General features: G+C 36.5%; 1 protein-coding gene across 2 annotated transcripts in view; it reads right to left on the reverse strand.

Moving 5' to 3' along the window:
- Nucleotides 1–18,528, reverse strand: part of col22a1 (collagen, type XXII, alpha 1) — a 401,136-nt gene that overhangs the window by 243,880 nt on the left and 138,728 nt on the right. For both annotated transcript variants that reach the window (XM_039736671.1, XM_039736672.1), the window contains exons 5-8: nucleotides 15,125–15,236; nucleotides 9,121–9,244; nucleotides 5,515–5,790; nucleotides 1,188–1,268 (exon numbers count right to left, since the gene is read on the reverse strand). In XM_039736671.1, the coding sequence (XP_039592605.1) occupies nucleotides 1,188–1,268; nucleotides 5,515–5,790; nucleotides 9,121–9,244; nucleotides 15,125–15,236 (593 nt within the window). The remainder of the gene's footprint in view (nucleotides 1–1,187; nucleotides 1,269–5,514; nucleotides 5,791–9,120; nucleotides 9,245–15,124; nucleotides 15,237–18,528) is intronic.

Here is an 18,528-nt window from a genome sequence, read left to right on the forward strand (position 1 = left end):
ACCAATATGAAAAATTTAAAAATTGTTCTCGTGTACGTCAAGTACATGATTTATTGATTAAGGGAAGCAAGGTCCATTGAGAGAATAATTTTGGATGGTGTCATTCTTACCTTATTCTTCTTCATACGGTATTTGTGATTTGGAAGTTATTATAGATATTAATGGAAAAAAAAAATCATTAGACCACCAAACTGAGAAAAACGAGGTACTATTTATGATATAAAAGAAAACGTCTGAGTGTTGAATTGAAAGCCATTACTTGGTATTTATGTATTCTGTGCTTATTAGATGCCGTCTGAATTATTTTAAATATGGAAATACATAACTATTACTTATTCATGACATATTATTATAAATATTAGAAGGGCATATAGTTTTAATTAATATGTATTTTTGATGATTGGCTTTATATTGTTTAACAAGTTATAACCCACATAATTTATTAAAATGAATGGAAATGAAAACAAATAGTGAAATATATTTATAAATTTTAACTCAGAGCATTCAACCAGCTAGAAAATAATATAAAATATTTAATATAGAGCGAAAAAATTATATCACAGGATCACTGTGTCACTGAAACTAATTAGCTAGAAGCCTAAATAATTATTCGCAGTGTTAAATCTGCACTGACAGCATATATACCATATGGATCCAGTGGACCCATACATACATACACTGTAATGTTATTTTGACGTTGACAATTTCTCCTTCAGGCGGCAGACTCATTATATGAATAATAAGGACGCAAGGGACATAATGGGAAAAACAGTCATTTCATTCCAAGAATCAACACTAATTTAATAATGTTTGTACAGGAAGTTAGGAATAATGCAGGAGATGACAGTAAGAAAGGAGGTTGTCATTGAATACGGGGAGCATTTTGATGGAATGGCCACATATGAACAGGTATTGAGCAGTGGGATACTAGGAAGGACTATGCTTTAGTGTTTAAGGAGCTCGATTTTACAGAAATTCAGTCTTCGTCACAAACTACTGGTGTCATCTTAAGCAAGTTATGTACTGCAATCTGCTTGTGCCCTAAATGGTTATATTATGAATCTGAAGGATGTGACCTTTAGGCATTAGCCAGTAAAGAAAAAGCATAACACTCACAGAACACGTATTGGCCTTCTTGTTTCCAGTGCAATATATTAAACAACACTGAAACAGTTGACAGTACTTACTGGACCAGTGGGAATGTCACAGCAAGTCTCCAGCTCTGCATGTCTCGAGTCACAGTAAATCACCATTCTCTGGAGGTCAAACTAGAAAAACAAACAAAAACAAAACATGTTTCATTCTTGTGACATTGTAGGCATAGTGAAGGGGCCATCATTTAAATGTTCATTCTGTCTTATTTGTGATATATTTAGATAATGTATGTATATTTACTGTTAGAAGCTAAAATCCTCTGTTGAATAGTTACTAATAAACAGATATATCCTAACATAAACATTTTTTTTTCTGTAAAGGCAATAATAGGCATGGATCACTAAATTATCTGTCACACAGAGACCCATCAAAGTTTAAATCCTATACAAGTAAGGGATTCTTCAAGAGGACATCTCCAAAAACCTCTGTAGCAAATAAAGTGGTGCAGGGTGGGGTGGGACATGTTGGCAGTGCTGAAACCAAACTGGATGATAGATAGATAGATAGATAGATAGATAGATAGATAGATAGATAGATAGATAGATAGATAGATAGATAGATAGAAAGGTATTTGTCTCCAGTGGGAAATCTGGCTTTTTACTGAAGCTTTTTAAATACATAAATATATAAAAAGATAGATAAATAAATATATGTACACACACACTATGGTTTAAGCAGATACCAGAATGATTAAAAAGAAAGAAACTTAAGCTTCTGACTTAGCAGTTGCAGTCACCGTGAGGCATTATGCAGATGCATTACTATTAGTATAAAGAACAACCTGTAGTGTTTGTACATTAGGATATACATAAGGCTGTAGCACTTTTGTAATTTATCTGAGATTGATTTAAGAAATATTAGTTATCCTGATACTCTCTCAGTCCAATGAGATCATAGTAGGGGTGATGCTGGAATGATTTTAATCAGCATGCTTATGGTCTCCTTCTAAACAGATTCATTAACAAGAGAGCACGGAGGTAATGTTTATGACAATAGAATGACTTTTAGTTGCCTATTTAACATAAGTCAGGAAGCCAGGCTGTAATATTAGAACATTCGACAAACGTTTGACATGAACAGGCCATTCAGCCCAACAAGGCAATCCACCTAACTTCTCCAAAACAACATGAGGTTGAGATGTAAAAGTCCTTAAAGCACTGCTCTCAAATGCACTACTTAGTAATTTATTCTATGTGGCTATGGTTCTCTGTCTGAGGAAACCTACTATGAACAAGTAACTGTGTCCCCATGCTGTTGTTAAACTCATTTTAAAGTAATAGCCTAAATCCACTGCACTAATACCTTTCATAGTTTTTCTAACTTCAATCAGGTCACATCTTAATCTCCATTTGTTTAAAGTGGAAAGGTTGAACTCCCTTAATTGTTTTTCATAACTCATATCCTGCAGTCATGGAATTAGCCTAGTCGCTCTTCTCTGTTCTTTTTGTAGTGCTGTTATGTCTTTTTTTTTGCCAGGAAATCAAAACTGCGTACAGTATCCCACATGAGGCCTCTCCGGTGTGTTACCTCCCTTGACTTGTACTTCACACTTCATGCTTTATAATCTAACATTCTGTTAGCCTTGTTAATGATTACTATCCACTGCCTGGATGTAGGTCCTTCTCATAAGAGGTTCTTTCAAGCTTCAGACCTTCAATTGTGTATTCAGATTGTGGGATATGGCCGGCCTTACATCTCGGCCAATACCCCCAGGCCGCCAGGTGGAGCCCTGCAAGCAACATAGAGGTGACCCAGGTTCCAGGAGGGCACCATGGACAATGGAGCTTTTCATCACAGCCCTGCTGGATACCATGGGGACCTCCAGGGGACACTGCAGGAAGACACAGAGACTTTGGTTTCACCTATAACCCGGAAGTACATTTTAGTCAAGGCGACAGAGGGAATGACGTACTTCCGGGGTGAAGAAAAGGACTTTTTATCTGACCCGGAAGTGATAAGGAATCATGGACTGAAGGATGGGAAACACTTCCAGGTCAGGAACTATAAAAAGACTCTGGGAACTCCCAGACGGCGAGCTGAGCTAGGTGGAAGGGTGGCAACGCGTCTGGGAGTGTGGAGGATTATTGATTATTGTAGTTTTGTGGATTAATGAGTATTGTGGAGAGGAGGGTGCTTTGTGCACTACTGTTAATTAATAAAGTCTACTTTTGGACTTTTATCTGGTGTCTGGCGTCTTGGACAAGGGTTCAAGGGAGCGATAGCGCCCCCCAATCTGTCACAAGATCTAACATGCATAATACTTTATACATTTATTTACATTAAACTTCAACTGCCACAAATCTGCCAAAACCTGTATCCTATCCATGTCTCGCTGTAATGACTCAACAGATTCTAGATTATCTGCCATCCCACCTGCATGACATCATCTGCAGACTTAACCATCTTGCTATTTATATTCCTATCCAGATCACCAGTATTAACATCATTTAAATCTAATAAGGTTCCTTGCACCACAACCCTTTACTTTTTGTGTTTTTGTCAATTCTGAAATCCATCTACACAGAACTCTCTGCACAACCTCTTCTTTTTGATGCCCAACATCTCATGTGGGACTTTATCAACTGCAAGATACATTAAATAATATTACGAGGGACACTCAAAAAGTTTACACACTTTTTTTAAGTCTATTTATTAAGAATTGTAAAAACAAAATACAAGCACTTTTCTGCATAGTCACCTTCCTTTTAGATGCAATTTTCCCAGGGCCGTACCAACTTTTTAATGCCCAATTACTACTCATCCCTCCTTCACTGTTTCCAACGAAAATATAAAAGTGCAGAAACGTCCCTCGTATATTCACTTCTCTGATGATATCCTTTTGTTACGTCCTCTTAGAATTCCAGCATGTTAGTAAAATGTGACCTCTTCCATTTGTATCCTTGCTGACTGCTCTCTAACACTAATGTTCTTGCCAAGTGTTGCTCAATCCTTTCATTAATAATCCTTCCATTAATTTATCCATGATACACATTAAGCACAGTGGTTTTTAGTTCCCTAGATCTTCCCCATAACTATTTTGAAATGACTTAGGGTTATCAGAAAACAATATAGGTGGCAGATTCAGAACTTCTGAACCCTTGAATGAATCCATTGTTAATGGGACGAGTGACCTACAGACAGCTATTCTTGCTTCTTGAACCTGCCATTAAATGATTAGTTTGATGTGCACACTCACAAACAAGAAGAAGATGAAGTAAGAGTGTTGAAGTTACAGTGTTCATTAAAGATGGGCCCTGAAGCTTGAACTGTTATGAGGTCTGGGTAACCACTATTCATAAAAACAACAGCCTTAGGCTAATCTAACATTATTTCACTGTATTTACTTAACTTACTTTTCTAAATATAATATTTACTTTTGCATAGGGGTGATTCAGATATTGTATTCTTATGAACACTTTGTTAATACACGATTTTGTCTGGATCACTTTATCATGAGTGCCATCATGTTAAAAAGGCAACTACAATGCTAACGTCATTTACATGATTGCCTTTTCAACGGCTCCTCTGTTTTGTTACGACGCGTCATTTAAAGTTTGCATCTACCAAAGAGGATATTATTATTAGCCTTTAATTTTTACTGTATTATAATTGTACATAGGTAAAATTGTTATTATTTATTGTAAGAGTATTATATGTTAATTATGTTTTAAGGTTTTATAAGTTTATTCTTTACCGAAATGTCCTTTACAATGACCACAAGCAACGAAATATTCTTTCATTTTTTGGACTATGGCTAGCCTAAGACAAAACATTTGAATAAAAATGTTCATTTCTTTCATAAATGTCAATTGTGCTTTAATCCATTTATAATTATTTTATATTAAACATTTTCAGAATGAGCTTTTTGTTTTCATTCACAGATAGCCAACACGATACTTTAATAACATTTTAATTCTTATTTTAATTAATATTTTGTATTGAATTACACTATAGTATTAATATTATTATTTTTAAAAGCCTCTTCTCATAGAGTTGACACAAAAAATGTTTAAGCAAAGTGGACTAAAGTTGCTTCTGGGGCCCAGAAGCTTAAACTTCATTCATTTCATGGTAGATCCACCCCTGAAAAGATGTTGCTGTAAGTGAGTGGTGGGTTTAGTCAGAGAAGTAAGATAATAATATTCTATATTGTGAGTAAGTGCCTCTAACTCACACACTTTAAAATAAAATAAAAAAAAAAAATAGAAATTATTGCCATGTATTAGAATGTTCCCCTGTGACTCTTTTTCAGTAAGACAGAGTGTTGCCTTTTATTTTACATGAATGTGTAATTAAGCATTTTTGCTTGAAACTTTTTGCACTTGCAGAACTGTACTTGTAAGATGTATTCATACTCACATCAATGGGAACACTGTCATACAAACGCTTGCCAATGACAGTCTTTCCCTGGATGTCGATATCTTCCCTCTCTTCTATGGGCATAGTTTGAATGAGTTTGCAGTCAAGGTACAGGGACACCGTCTGCGCTTGGATGCTTAAGGCTATCTTGTGCCAGTTACGATCAAACAGGTCAGCTACTTCTGGATTCCTGAAGACGGCTCTCACGGCATCTCTGGTGACTCCAATTGCATTGTACTCCACGGCCCTGTTCTCTCCATCCAAACGAACAGACACCTAAAAAAAACCCACAATATTTTATTTACACCTGATTTTTAATTAGACTAGAATACCCAATAAAAGATTGAAAAAAAACAATTCTGCTTTTCTCAGAATGAAAAATCTGTACAGTAAAGTTTGATAAATACAGCACACAACACTAATAAGTCAGTTCTCTGACATGGGGTACACACTGTGTTAATGAAGATGGTGGCAAAATAGGATAACCATCATGAAAAATGAGCTACTGGCTCATTCCACCATGGTGGGCTAAGAAGCGACTCCAGGGGTCTTTTGTGCCCACTGCTAACTGACAACTTGTGATGTGCTTGTTAAGTTTACTTTGAAATATCTGCACAATATACATTTATTTATGAATTGATTGATTGATTGGCTCTATTATCTGTCCTATGAGTCTGTATCTTTGTTTGTTATGTTTCCGCTGCTGTAAGTATCTGAATTTCCCCTTGTGATTAATAAAGTCTATCTAATCTAATCTAATATAATCTAATAACATATAAAACAAATCTCATTTTTTGGAGAATTTGCCTTTTAAAATGCATCAAACACAAACATTATGTGCTTCATTATAAATAAAAGAAAATGGGTTACAAACCTGTGGTACCCTGTACTTGTCAAAAATCACAAGGGTGATTTTCTGGAGGTAGTTTATTTAGCAATATTTTAGTAAAAACACATGTGTTTGGCACATTGTGAGCACATGACCGGACGGCTTGATATATGGACTATTGTAAGGTCCTTTGATAGACGTTTTGATATTGTTTGTCTCCCAATGTTGGTCACCATAGACCTGCATTACCGTATGTACTCGTGGATAAGTTCGGGAGTTGATTTTACAGTATAATCTCTGGTATTTTATAATGTTGGTCATATAAGTCGAATGCGGAAAACTCACGCTATTGGTCCAAGAGATTATGATATGCGAACACCCACCTGAGAGAGTAACCTTGGAGCACACTGCCTTTTTTTTATGTATTGTGCCCACATGACCACACGGTAATACCCAAAGTATGCCGAAGCAACGTTTGTGTATTTTGTATCCCACACCCTCACACACCTTTATCGTAAGAGCATCCCTTATCTACGATAGAGAGTTTGATCAGAAGAAAATATGAAACTGGTTTTAAATTTAACGTCGCTGAAGTGGCGAAAGAATTTGGTAACTGCGCTGCTGCAGCAAAACTGTGTCTGAGAAACTGATGTGAGATTGGAAGATGCAAGAAGAAAAAAAATTAAGTGTCGCATTTTTGAGCGGGTGTATAAGTTGGGGTCTGATTTTATGATCGATTTTTTGGGTTTCAAGACCCGACTTATATGTTAGTATATACAGTATATCACAAAATTTGTGATTTCTATTTTGCATTAAAACCTGATTAAAATATTTCTTGGCCATCACTACAAACTACATGGAGTAAGTAACATACAGGTGCCAGTCATAAAATTAGAATATCATGACAAAGTTGATTTATTTCAGTAATTCCATTCAAAAAGTGAAACTTGTATATTAGATTCATTCATTACACACAAACTGATGTATTTCAAATGCTTATTTCTTTTAATTTTGATGATTATAACTGACAACTAATGAAAGTCCCAAATTCAGTATCTCGGAAAATTAGAATATCAATTAAGACCAATGCATAAAAAGGATTTTTAGAAATGTTGGCCAGCTGAAAGGTATGAACATGAAAAGTATGAACATGTACAGCACTCATTATTTAGTCAGGGCTCCTTTGGCCTGGATTACTGCAGCAATGCAGCGTGGCATGGAGTCGATCAGTCTGTGGCACTGCTCAGGTGTTATGAGAGCCCATGTTGCTCTGATAGTGGCCTTCAGCTCTTCTGAATTGTTGGGTCTGGTGTATTGCATCTTCCTCTTCACAATACCCCATAGATTTTCTATGGGGTTAAGGTCAGGCGAGTTTGCTGGCCAATCAAGAACAGGGATACCATGGTCCTTAAACCAGGTACTGGTAGCTTTGGCACTGTGTGCAGGTGCCAGGTCCTGTTGGAAAATGAAATCTGCATCTCCATAAAGTTCGTCAGCAGCAGGAAGCAAGAAGTGCTCTAAAACATCCTGGTAGACGGCTGCGTTGACCTTGGACCTCAGAAAACACAATGGACCAACACCAGTAGATGACATGGCACCCCAAACCATCACTGACTGTGGAAACTTTACACTGGACCTCAAGCAACGTGGATTCTGTGCCTCTCCTCTATTCCTCCAGACTCTGGGACCTTGATTTCCAAAGGAAATGCAAAATTTACTTTCATCAGAGAACATAACTTTGGACCACTCGGCAGCAGTCCAGTCCTTTTTGTCTTTAGCTCAGGTGAGAAGCTTCTGATGCTGTCTCTTGTTCAAGAGTGGCTTGACACAAGGAATGCGACAGCTGAAACCCATGTCTTGCATACGTCTGTGCATGGCGGTTCTTGAAGCACTGACTCCAGCTGCAGTCCACTCTTTGTGAATCTCCCCCACAGTTTTGAATGGGTTTTGTTTCACAATCCTCTCCAGGGTGCGCTTATCCTGATTGCTTGTACACTTTTTTCTATGACATCTTGTCCTTCCCTTCGCCTCTCTATTAATGTGCTTGGACACAGAGCTCTGTGAACAGCCAGCCTCTTTAGCAATGACCTTTTGTGTCTTGTCCTCCTTGTGCAAGGTGTCAATGGTCGTCTTTTGGACAACTCTCAAGTCAGCAGTCTTCCCCGTGATTGTGTAGCCTACAGAACTGGACTAAGAGACCATTTAAAGGCTTTTGCAGGTGTTTTGAGTTAATTAGCTGATTTGAGTGTGGCACCAGGTGTCTTCAATATTGAACCTTTTCACAATATTCTAATTTTCCGAGATACTGAATTTGGGACTTTCATTAGTTGTCAGTTATAATCATCAAAATTAAAAGAAATAAACATTTGAAATACTTCAGTCTGTGTGTAATGAATGAATCTAATATACAAGTTTCACTTTTTGAATGGAATTACTGAAATAAATCAACTTTGTCATGATATTCTAATTTTATGACCGGCACCTGTATATAAAAAACTTCTCATGAGTAATGTAAACTTTTTTCATGTTTGTTTTTGATTTTGTTTGCTGTCCAGTGTTGGTCACTATTGATTCATATAACTTTAAGAAGTTTTTTATGCCTACATGAAAACATGAGATTAAATTTTTTTCTATGCCACTACAAATTACATGGGGTAAGTAATATATAACAAAATATTTTTTTTTTCAAGGAGTACTACTTTAAAACACATCAAACACTAATAGCAAGATCATTAAGTGCTTCCATCTTTATAAACCAAACCAAAAGGATAACAAACCTGTGGTATCCCATACTTGTCAATAATCTGCCAAATATACCAGTCTTCTCTTCTTGAGGTTTTCCTGAACTTAAATGTGGTCACAAAAGCATACTCATCTGGGAGGCCTTGTGGAAATACATCTCTGTAAGAAAAAAAAAGAGAATTATGCCTTTCTGTGATTGACAAAATGCATAAAAGCCCACAATGAGATAAAAAAACATACTTATGGTTCAAAGAAAGATGTGATTGACGTGATTATAATGAAAGCCATCCAGAGAGTAGAGAAATGTGCATGTGTATGAGGTTATTATCCATATTCAGTTCACCACAGAGTATAAAAAGCAGGATTAAAATAATAAATAGCACAAGGTCGCACTCTTCATTACACCGCTGCGTGGTTCCTCATAAGCGCACACTCATCTAGGATGTCTTGTGGAAACAACACCTCAGTATGAAAAATTGCTAGTCATATATCACAAAAAATTAAAAAAAAAAAATGTGATACATCAGTTTGCATAGTAATAATGACAATCAATTGGCATGTATAAAAATGTTGTTCTATACAATGTTATTATCCTCTTTGAGTTTAATATAATGTATAGATAGGAGGATTTAAAGAAAGAATAGCACAGGATGAGGTTTTCCAGCACTATTCTTTACAGTTCAGCATAGCAGAAAAATATTCTGTATGCCTTCCTGTGATAGTCACAGAGCACAAAAGCCCAAAAAAACAAACTTATTGTTCAAAGAAACATTTGATTCACCGCCAATAAAGAAAATCAATTTGAAGGCTCCGAATTTTTCTTTTGTGGCATAACATTATGCCTGTAACCCTGTAATTGGATAAGGTGGGTTTCAAAAACAGATGGATGGGTGGATGAACGGTTGGATGGATGGAATGTCTGTTGATTTTTCAGCACTATAAAGCATAGGGAAAGAAGGATTTAAATAATGAAAGGCATGACACGTGGTTTTGTGGGACTCTCCTGTACAGCGTTACATGGTGCTTAACAAAAGCATAAGTCATCTGAGACTGCCACTCTCAGTTAAAAAATAAGGAATGCGCCTTTATTATACTTGTTTCACATACAGTGCCCTCCATAATGTTTGGGAATAGGACACATTTGCCCTTGATTTACCCCTCTGCTCCACGTTTTTTAAAATTACAGATCAGACAATTCAGACCTTATTAACATGCACATTGCAGACTTTCATTTAAGGCTATTTGCATACATTTTGGACACACCAAGTTGTAATTACAATACTTTTTCTACATGGTTCCCCCCATTTCAGGGCACAATAATGTTTGGGACAATTGGCATCACAGCTGTTTGTGATTACTTTACCCTTAAAGTAAAGTCTCAATTGTTTGAATTGTAATTTTAAATTGAGGAAGAGAGGAGTACATCCAGAAAAAAAGATGTCTTTGTTCTAAACATTATGGAGGGCACTGTCACACAGAGGAGCAAAAATAAAATATATGTATTGTTCCAACAAACATTTAATTTACTGGTCTGCATGGTAATAAAGAAAATCAATCTATAACATTTTTTTTATTTGAAATTACTTTACAGTATGTCTCTCACCCGATAATTGGTTAAGGCGGCCTTGAAAAATGGAAAGGAAGGGTGGATGGACTGTTGCTACTGACTTTTAGTACAATCAAGGAGTATTTAAATAATTAACAGCATGATGCAAGGTTTTGTAATATTCTTCATTACAGTGCAGTAAGATTCTTGCTGAATGCACACCCACCTGGGATGCCTTGGGGAAAAACATCCCTTTGTTAAAAAAAAAACAAGGACTATATCTGCGTAACTTTTACATATCAGAAAAGAGCAAGAAAGAAAACACACTTTTTGTTCAATGGAACATCAGATTCACTTTTCGAATCTGCTTCATTCAACTCAGGGATCACAACGTGTTGCAGCAGCACCAGGTACAAGAGAAGAAACAGCCCTGTACAGGGCACTAGCCCATAACCGGCACACAAGCACCCACGCTGGGACAATTTGGAGATGGTGCTTCACCTAACCTGCATATCTTTGGGGATGTGGCAGGCAGGAGGAAAATCAACACCACAGACATGGGGAGAAGATACAAAATCCACACAGACAATGGATGATTGCAGGGATCAAACCCAGGATTCTGCAGCTCTAATCGCTCTGCTACCATACTATTCTCCTTTATTGGCTTTCAATAAATTATATGGAGAGCACTTAAACAATGAAGAGCGCAGAGTTGGCTTTGCAGCACAATCATTACATCACAGTCCTGAACTTTCATATTAGTATTTAGTGTGTTTTTATTTCTCAATTTATAAATTGAAAAATGACTTCCAGTATTTTATCCAAAGTAATACATCACATGTGTTCAGTTGATAGCGTCTGATCAAATCCAGATTGTGCCTTATTCAGTTTCTCAGTGCAGCAAGAATCTTAACTAGAAAAAGAAAATCTGAGCATATTTTAATCAGTTTTAACATCGTTACTTTGCTTACCTGTGTCATTTGAAATGGACTTTAAAATACTGCAAATGGTTTACAAATCCTTAAATAATCTCACCCTGTCCTATATTTTGGAATGTCTGTCCTCTTACACTCCAAGTCGTAACCTCAGATCATCAAATGAAAGTCTGCTTATAATTTCCAGCCAGCCTTAAAAGAAGTGGATAGGCGGCCTTAAGCTGTTATGCACCTAAAATTTGGAATACGTTACCAATAGAAATTCACCAGGCTAATACTGTAGAACAATTAAAAAAAAACGCTAAAACACATTATTTTAAAATGGCTTTTTTTTAGCAACATTTTAGTTGAATCTCTATTGGACTATGGGCATTGAATAATCACTCTTCTCTGGGTTCTGCAATCCATACTAATCTCTACTATTCACTGTTGTCATTTCCAGTTCTTCTATGGTGCTGATCTGTGCCAGCACCACCTGGTACTGTGCAGCCCCCTGCGTTTATAAATTGAATGATGTCTACATGACCGTCATCATTAAATTCTTCCGTTTGTAGCCTGAAATCCATAAAGAGTGATTTAGAACAACTATGTTAGGTAGAATGCCATTGGGCTGGATGGTCTTTGGGCCTTGGAACCCCTGCAGATTTTGTTTATTTCTCCAGACTAACTGGAGTTTTTTGTTTTTGTTTGTTTGCTTTTTCTGTCCTCCAAGCCATCCAACCTTAACTTCTGCTTTGTTACATCTTATATATAAACGTCTACACATGAAAGTGTGTGTGTCTGTCTCTCTGGCATGGAAGTGCAAGGCTACAGTGCGAAGCTCAAAGAGCCGGCAAGGCAGCCCCAAGTTAACGAGTCGGAAGAAGAAATAAGTACGAGGCTGCAGCATGAAGATGAAAGAAAGCGACTCTGTCACCAAAGTGAAACCGCCAAGGAAAGACAAAGTCGATTAGTGGCTAATACACAAGTGAGGCGAGCACAAACCTCCGAGGAGAGAGAAACTCGCTTAGCCACTGATAAACAAGGGGGGCGAGCACGTCTGCAAAATGAAACCAACGACTCTACAGTATATTTAAATTTTTTTAATGACAATTTTAATAGTTTCTGGGAGCCCGGGCTTTTTACAGCACAGGCGTACACAGCTAGTATTAGTATAATAATATTGCCTAATGTTGTTTGTTTATGTTTTATATATTAACTTCCTCTTTATTTCATCTTGTAAAGCACTTTGAGCTACATTGTTTGCATGAAAAAGTGCTATATAAATAAATGTTGTTGTTGTTACCAGTTGCTCAAAACCACACAATTTTTGGTGATTATGATGTGTGAGCCACTCACCCACTACCAACATAATAACAGTCCAAACTGCCACACAACTGTTTACAAATGTCAGGCAATAATTCAACTTTAAATCTTAAAACTTCTCAAGGAATAAACAGCCACCCCATGGTCCTCCATTGACATAAGAAGAAACGTTTGAAAGTGGGTGGGTGGCATGGTGCCATTGTAGTTAGTTGCCTTGAAGCTCCACAGTGCTCGATTTAGATCTCTATGGACATTGTGTGCAGTTTGCACACTCTCCCACTTATTTTCCTCATCGAAAACATGTGTGTTAGGTTAACCGCTGACTTCAAATTAGCCACCAACACTCTTAAAAAGTAAAGTTGCCTGAGTAGTTCTTCAGGTCGATGACAAAGGGGAACTATTTTTGGTTCCCCAAAGAACCCTTAGTTTCAATATTTAGATTTTATAAATAGCTGTGAATTGATGATAAAAGATTTGCACTATACCCATGAGTTCCTAATATTAAAAGATCTCTTACCGTACTGTATATAATAAAAGACAATCTGATTTTTTTGATCTGTTTGTATCCTAATAAGTAACCTCGTCTATATTAAAGTTTTCTGTTTTTTCCTCATATTAGGAACCTTTTCAAAGTCCAAAGAACCAGTGTCATATGCAAAGAACCCTTCATAGATTTGAATGTCTCTTTGTCAAGCAAGGTTATATGGAGAACCCAATAAAGTGCCATTACAAAACCAACATTTTTAAGAGTGTAAGACGGAGTCTATAGATGTGTACTTTAAAATGCCCTGGCGATTCTTATCTTGTACTCAGATAAGGGTTTGGAAAATGAATGACTGGACTGAAAAGGACAGATAGATGCAATAAATATCCATAATTTATAATAAGAAGCATGAATAATTTCAAGAATCTCAGTTTAAAATCTGATGCACTTGTCAGTAAAACTCTTTGATCTTTTCTAAAATGCTTCAATCACACTCACTCAAAGTTTATTTTATTTATAAAGTGTGCTTTGTAAAGCACAAACTTTATACAAGAAAACAATGTGCAATACAAGAATACATTCAAATCCATATCACATAGATAGATAGATAGATAGATAGATAGATAGATAGATAGATAGATAGATAGATAGATAGATAGATAGATAGATAGATAGATAGATAGATAGATAGATAGATACTTTATTAATCCCAAGGGAAATATAATATAATCCAGCAGCATCATACTGATACAAAAAAAAACAATATTAAATTAAAGAGTAATAAAAATGCATGTAAAAACAGACAATAACTTTGAATAATGTTAGCATTAGCTCCCCCGGGTGGAACTGAAGAGTCGCATAGTGTAGGGGAGGAATGATCTCCTCAGTCTGTCAGTGGAGCAGGACGGTGACAAAACTCCTGTCACTGAAGCTGCTCCTCTGCCTGGAGATGACACTGTTCAGTGGATGCAGTGGATTTTTCATGATTGACAGGAGTTTGCTTAAAAGCAGCATCTCTTTTGTGAAATCGATGGACCACACGTTTGTCGTGATATTTTAAAAAAGTATTTTTCAAATAGGAAATGCTTAAAAAGATTTTATTGAACCAGCTTTAATAATATTTCAATCTGGAGACTATATAAAATTTTATTAAGCAAACATTAATAAGGTTTCAATCTGGAGACTCTACACTCTTAAAACAACTTTAATGGCATTTTATGGTTCTTTACTGGCTTGTGTGGTTCCTCGTTTGCTATTGCTTGACAAAGCACCACTTCATTCTGGGAAAGGTTCTCTGCTTTGTGCTTTGAAAAACCTTCTTATACATAGAAAAATCTGAAATTTTAAATGGGTGGGAGGATACTAATAAACGAAGAAGTGTTAGTGTAAGAAGGGGTTCTTCTCAAATCAGGACATATTGGTACTCCACAGATTTGTTACCATCTATTTATGGCTATTTACTCTATAGAGCCTGTTATGGATACCAAAAAAGGATCTTCTTGGACCCTTCATGTGAATGAGTCTTTTGGGAACCAAAAATGGTTCCCCTTTGTCATCGCTCTGAAGAACTGCTCTAGCACGTTCATTTTTAAGATTGGAAAAGAACTGTTTTTGTACTGATTTCATTAAAACAATGATTCCTTTCCAATTTCACTCACGTTACATGTTTACATTCAGTTTAGAATAAGCAGATTTAATTGCATGGCATCCCACAAAAAAAACATATATGCATTGCAAGGATGAAATGTGTTACTAAAGATCTCACTTACTCTGTTTGTTGAACAATCGGAATCGTTCCAAGGCGCACATATGAACTTGGACTCCCAATTTCTTTCATACCAAACAATTCTTTCACATTGAAATACTCCATCAGATCAAATCCTGTAAAAAGAAACATAGCAGAATAATTTCTGAGTCAAATTGCGGAAAATGGATGTGTACTACTCTATGAGTACTGGCATATTAATTGCACCTATGCAGTTATGTGAAGATAGCCTTAAATCCGTATGTTTTCTCAGGTTTGCTTCTTTTATTTGGGCGTTATGAGAAACGCCAGGCTAAAAAGTCAGCAGCAATAATTTTGAGGCAACAAACCTTCTAATGCAATCACAATGGAAGGTACATATTAAAACAGATATTGTCAAAGCCACCTTTCATTAATAACTAGCTAAAATACCCAGCTTTGCCCGGGAGGAAAATAAAGTGTTTTTTTTTTTTTTAAATTGTTTGAGAAAAATATAATTAAAAAAAACACAACTTTAAAAATAAAAATCCATCCATCCATTATCCAACCCACTATATCCGAACTACAGGGTCATGGGGGTCTGCTGGAGCCAATCCCAGCCAACACTGGGCACAAGGCAGGAAACAAACCCCAGGCAGGGCACCAGCCCACCACAGAAAATAAAAATAAATTAACAAACAACGAAGACTCACTAATATGCTTGTCTTTTATATATGTTATCATCCAGTTGACGCTCGAAACCGGACAACTTTATTTAATTTGAAAAGCAACAGGCGGGTAGGCGCGGTGGTGGCGCTCAAACATAAAGAATGCTGGCAGTCACCTCCAGTTTGCCCTCTGGTGGACGTTCTGAGTGTCAACTGGATAATAACATGCATACAAGAGACTGCAAGATCACCCCCCAACCTACACAGAAGGGGTGGGTTAGGGATGATTTCACCCTACAGTATTTTTAGTCGACCAATGAGAAACGTGTACCAAGTTTTATGAAAATCGCTCCAGCCGTTTGGACGTGATGCTGGAACATACATACATACATACACACATTGACTTTTATATATACTGTATAGATGGGATAGTTAATCCCAATTTCTATACCCTTGATTAATTAGACTTTTTGTAGTTTTACACTCCATTCAACTGTACCACCTTTTCTACTGTTGCAGCCTTTTATGCTATATTTACACATTTATCCTATCTGGGATTTTGCAATTGCTATATTTAGCAGGGAGACAAGTTAAATAGTATAGAGTGGTGTTTTGAGAGGCAGAGACATGTTTGCAGTGTAATCTCACACCTTTCCTTATTTTTAAAACTGAGATGGCCGTGGCTTCACAATCAGCTCTAGCTGGCTGCATAACAACTAAGTCTACTCCAGGGATAAAGATAGGAGAGCAAAAGATACAGAGTTGTATGCCAGCTATTTCTGAATATTCATTGGACTGAGAAAGTATTCAGGCCCCTTCACTTTCTGTACGCTTTATTGTGTTGTACATCAAATTTTAAGTGGATAAATTTGACATTTTTGCTTTCCAACCTAAACTCAATCACCCATAATGACAAAGTGAAAAAATATTTTCCAGAGGGTTTACAAATATATGAAAAATCAAAAACTGAAATCTCTCATTCATATAAGTATTCAGAGACTGAATTCACTACTTTTTAGAAGCCCCTTTGGCAGCAAATATAGCTCTGAGTCCTCTCCGGTAAGCCTACAAGCTTTGCACACCTAGTATTTCGCAGTTTATGCCATTTTTCCTGGCAGATTCTTTTAAAGCTCCATTACAAGACAAGACAGCAGTGGCTTAGGGACAACTCTTAGAAAGTCCTTGAGTTTCCAGGCCAGATCCCAGAGCTGTGCACAATCAAACATGTGTGGAGTGACCAGAAAATAGCTTCCACCAACAGTTTCTATCCAAGCTGACAGAGCTTGAGAGGATCTGCTGAGAAGAATGGCAGAAAATCCCCAAATCCAGGTGTGCAAAGCCTGTCACGTCAAATCCAAGAAGACTGCAGGCTGTAATCGCTGGCAATGGTACATCAACTAAGTACTGAGGAAAAGGTCTGAATACTTGTGATAATGTGATATTTCTGTTTTTTGTTTTTAATAAATTTGCAAAATGTATACATTTTAATTATAATAATAAAGATTACTGATAATATAATAATAATACAGATTTTAGCACAAGGCTCCAACATAGTAAAATGCTAAAAAAGTGAAGGGATCTGAATACTTTCCTAATCCACTGTATATATGAAATTATATTGCTTTTAGTAGAAGGCAGGAGACACCAAGATGCTGAACTGATCCATAATTGTTAAAATGGCTAAAGTCATTTTAACTTGTGAGGTCAAAAGTACCTGAAATTCTATGTTTATTGTCTTCAGGTGAGATGGTCTGCATCTGAACAGATTCTGCACCCTCAACACATCTTGAAGATAATTTGTCTTTCCTGACTACACAATTCTGATCCTAATGCTTTCCATAATGTCTTGCTAAAATATGATAATTCTGTATTGAGCTCATCTTTAGTTGTGCATTGTATTAACACTATAATAACAGACAAAGCAGAATAAATGAAAATAATTTAATTATCATTTCACCTCTAAATGTTCACTGTATTAGAACTATAACTATAGATGAAGTAAAAAATCCGTTCAAAGTGGCATTAATGCAAATAATTTAATTACCATTTCAAGCTGTCGTGTCTGATTCAGCTCTACTCTTCCGAGACCTTAAATAAGGCCTTACTAAATTTTAGAGCATTATCCAACAAGATGTTCTATATTAACAACCTTATCAGTGAGAAGAAAATAGACTTTCTTACATTACGTGAAACTTTGCTTAGCTCTGATTATGCCGTAGTTTTATTTGAAACTGCACCTCCGAATTACAGCTTTACTCTTGTGGAGTGTCCCAGTTGCTCATATTGTCCATTTATAGACCTCCTAAATATAATGCGCCTTTCACTGAGGAATTCTCAGACTTAGTATCTATAATAATAACTAACTTTGACAGGTTCCTAGTTGTTGGCGATTTTCATGTCGATAACCAGTGTGACCCGAAAGCAAGAGATTTCATGAACCTCCTGTATTTGTTTAATCTCAGCCAGCACGTCAACCAGCCCACACATAAGGAAGAGCACACACTGGATTTAGTCATTGCAAAAACATTATAAGTTGACGTGAGGCAGGTCATGGATATTGGTACATCAGACCAATTTTTCATATTATTTAATGCAGAAATACTGATAACAACTAATGAGAAGCATATTGTTTAAAAAAAAACTTTGATACATCTGCAGCTTCAAAGTTTGATAATGTTCTAAACAATCAGTCCGTTGGTAGTGATTACCTCAACAATGTTAACAATATTAATAGCAACGTGGAAAATTTTTATGCTATGTTAAGAGCTGCAGCTGACATAGT

This window comes from Polypterus senegalus, chromosome 15 (genome assembly GCF_016835505.1).
Source record: "Polypterus senegalus isolate Bchr_013 chromosome 15, ASM1683550v1, whole genome shotgun sequence".
NCBI classification, from domain to species: Eukaryota; Metazoa; Chordata; class Cladistia; order Polypteriformes; family Polypteridae; genus Polypterus; species Polypterus senegalus.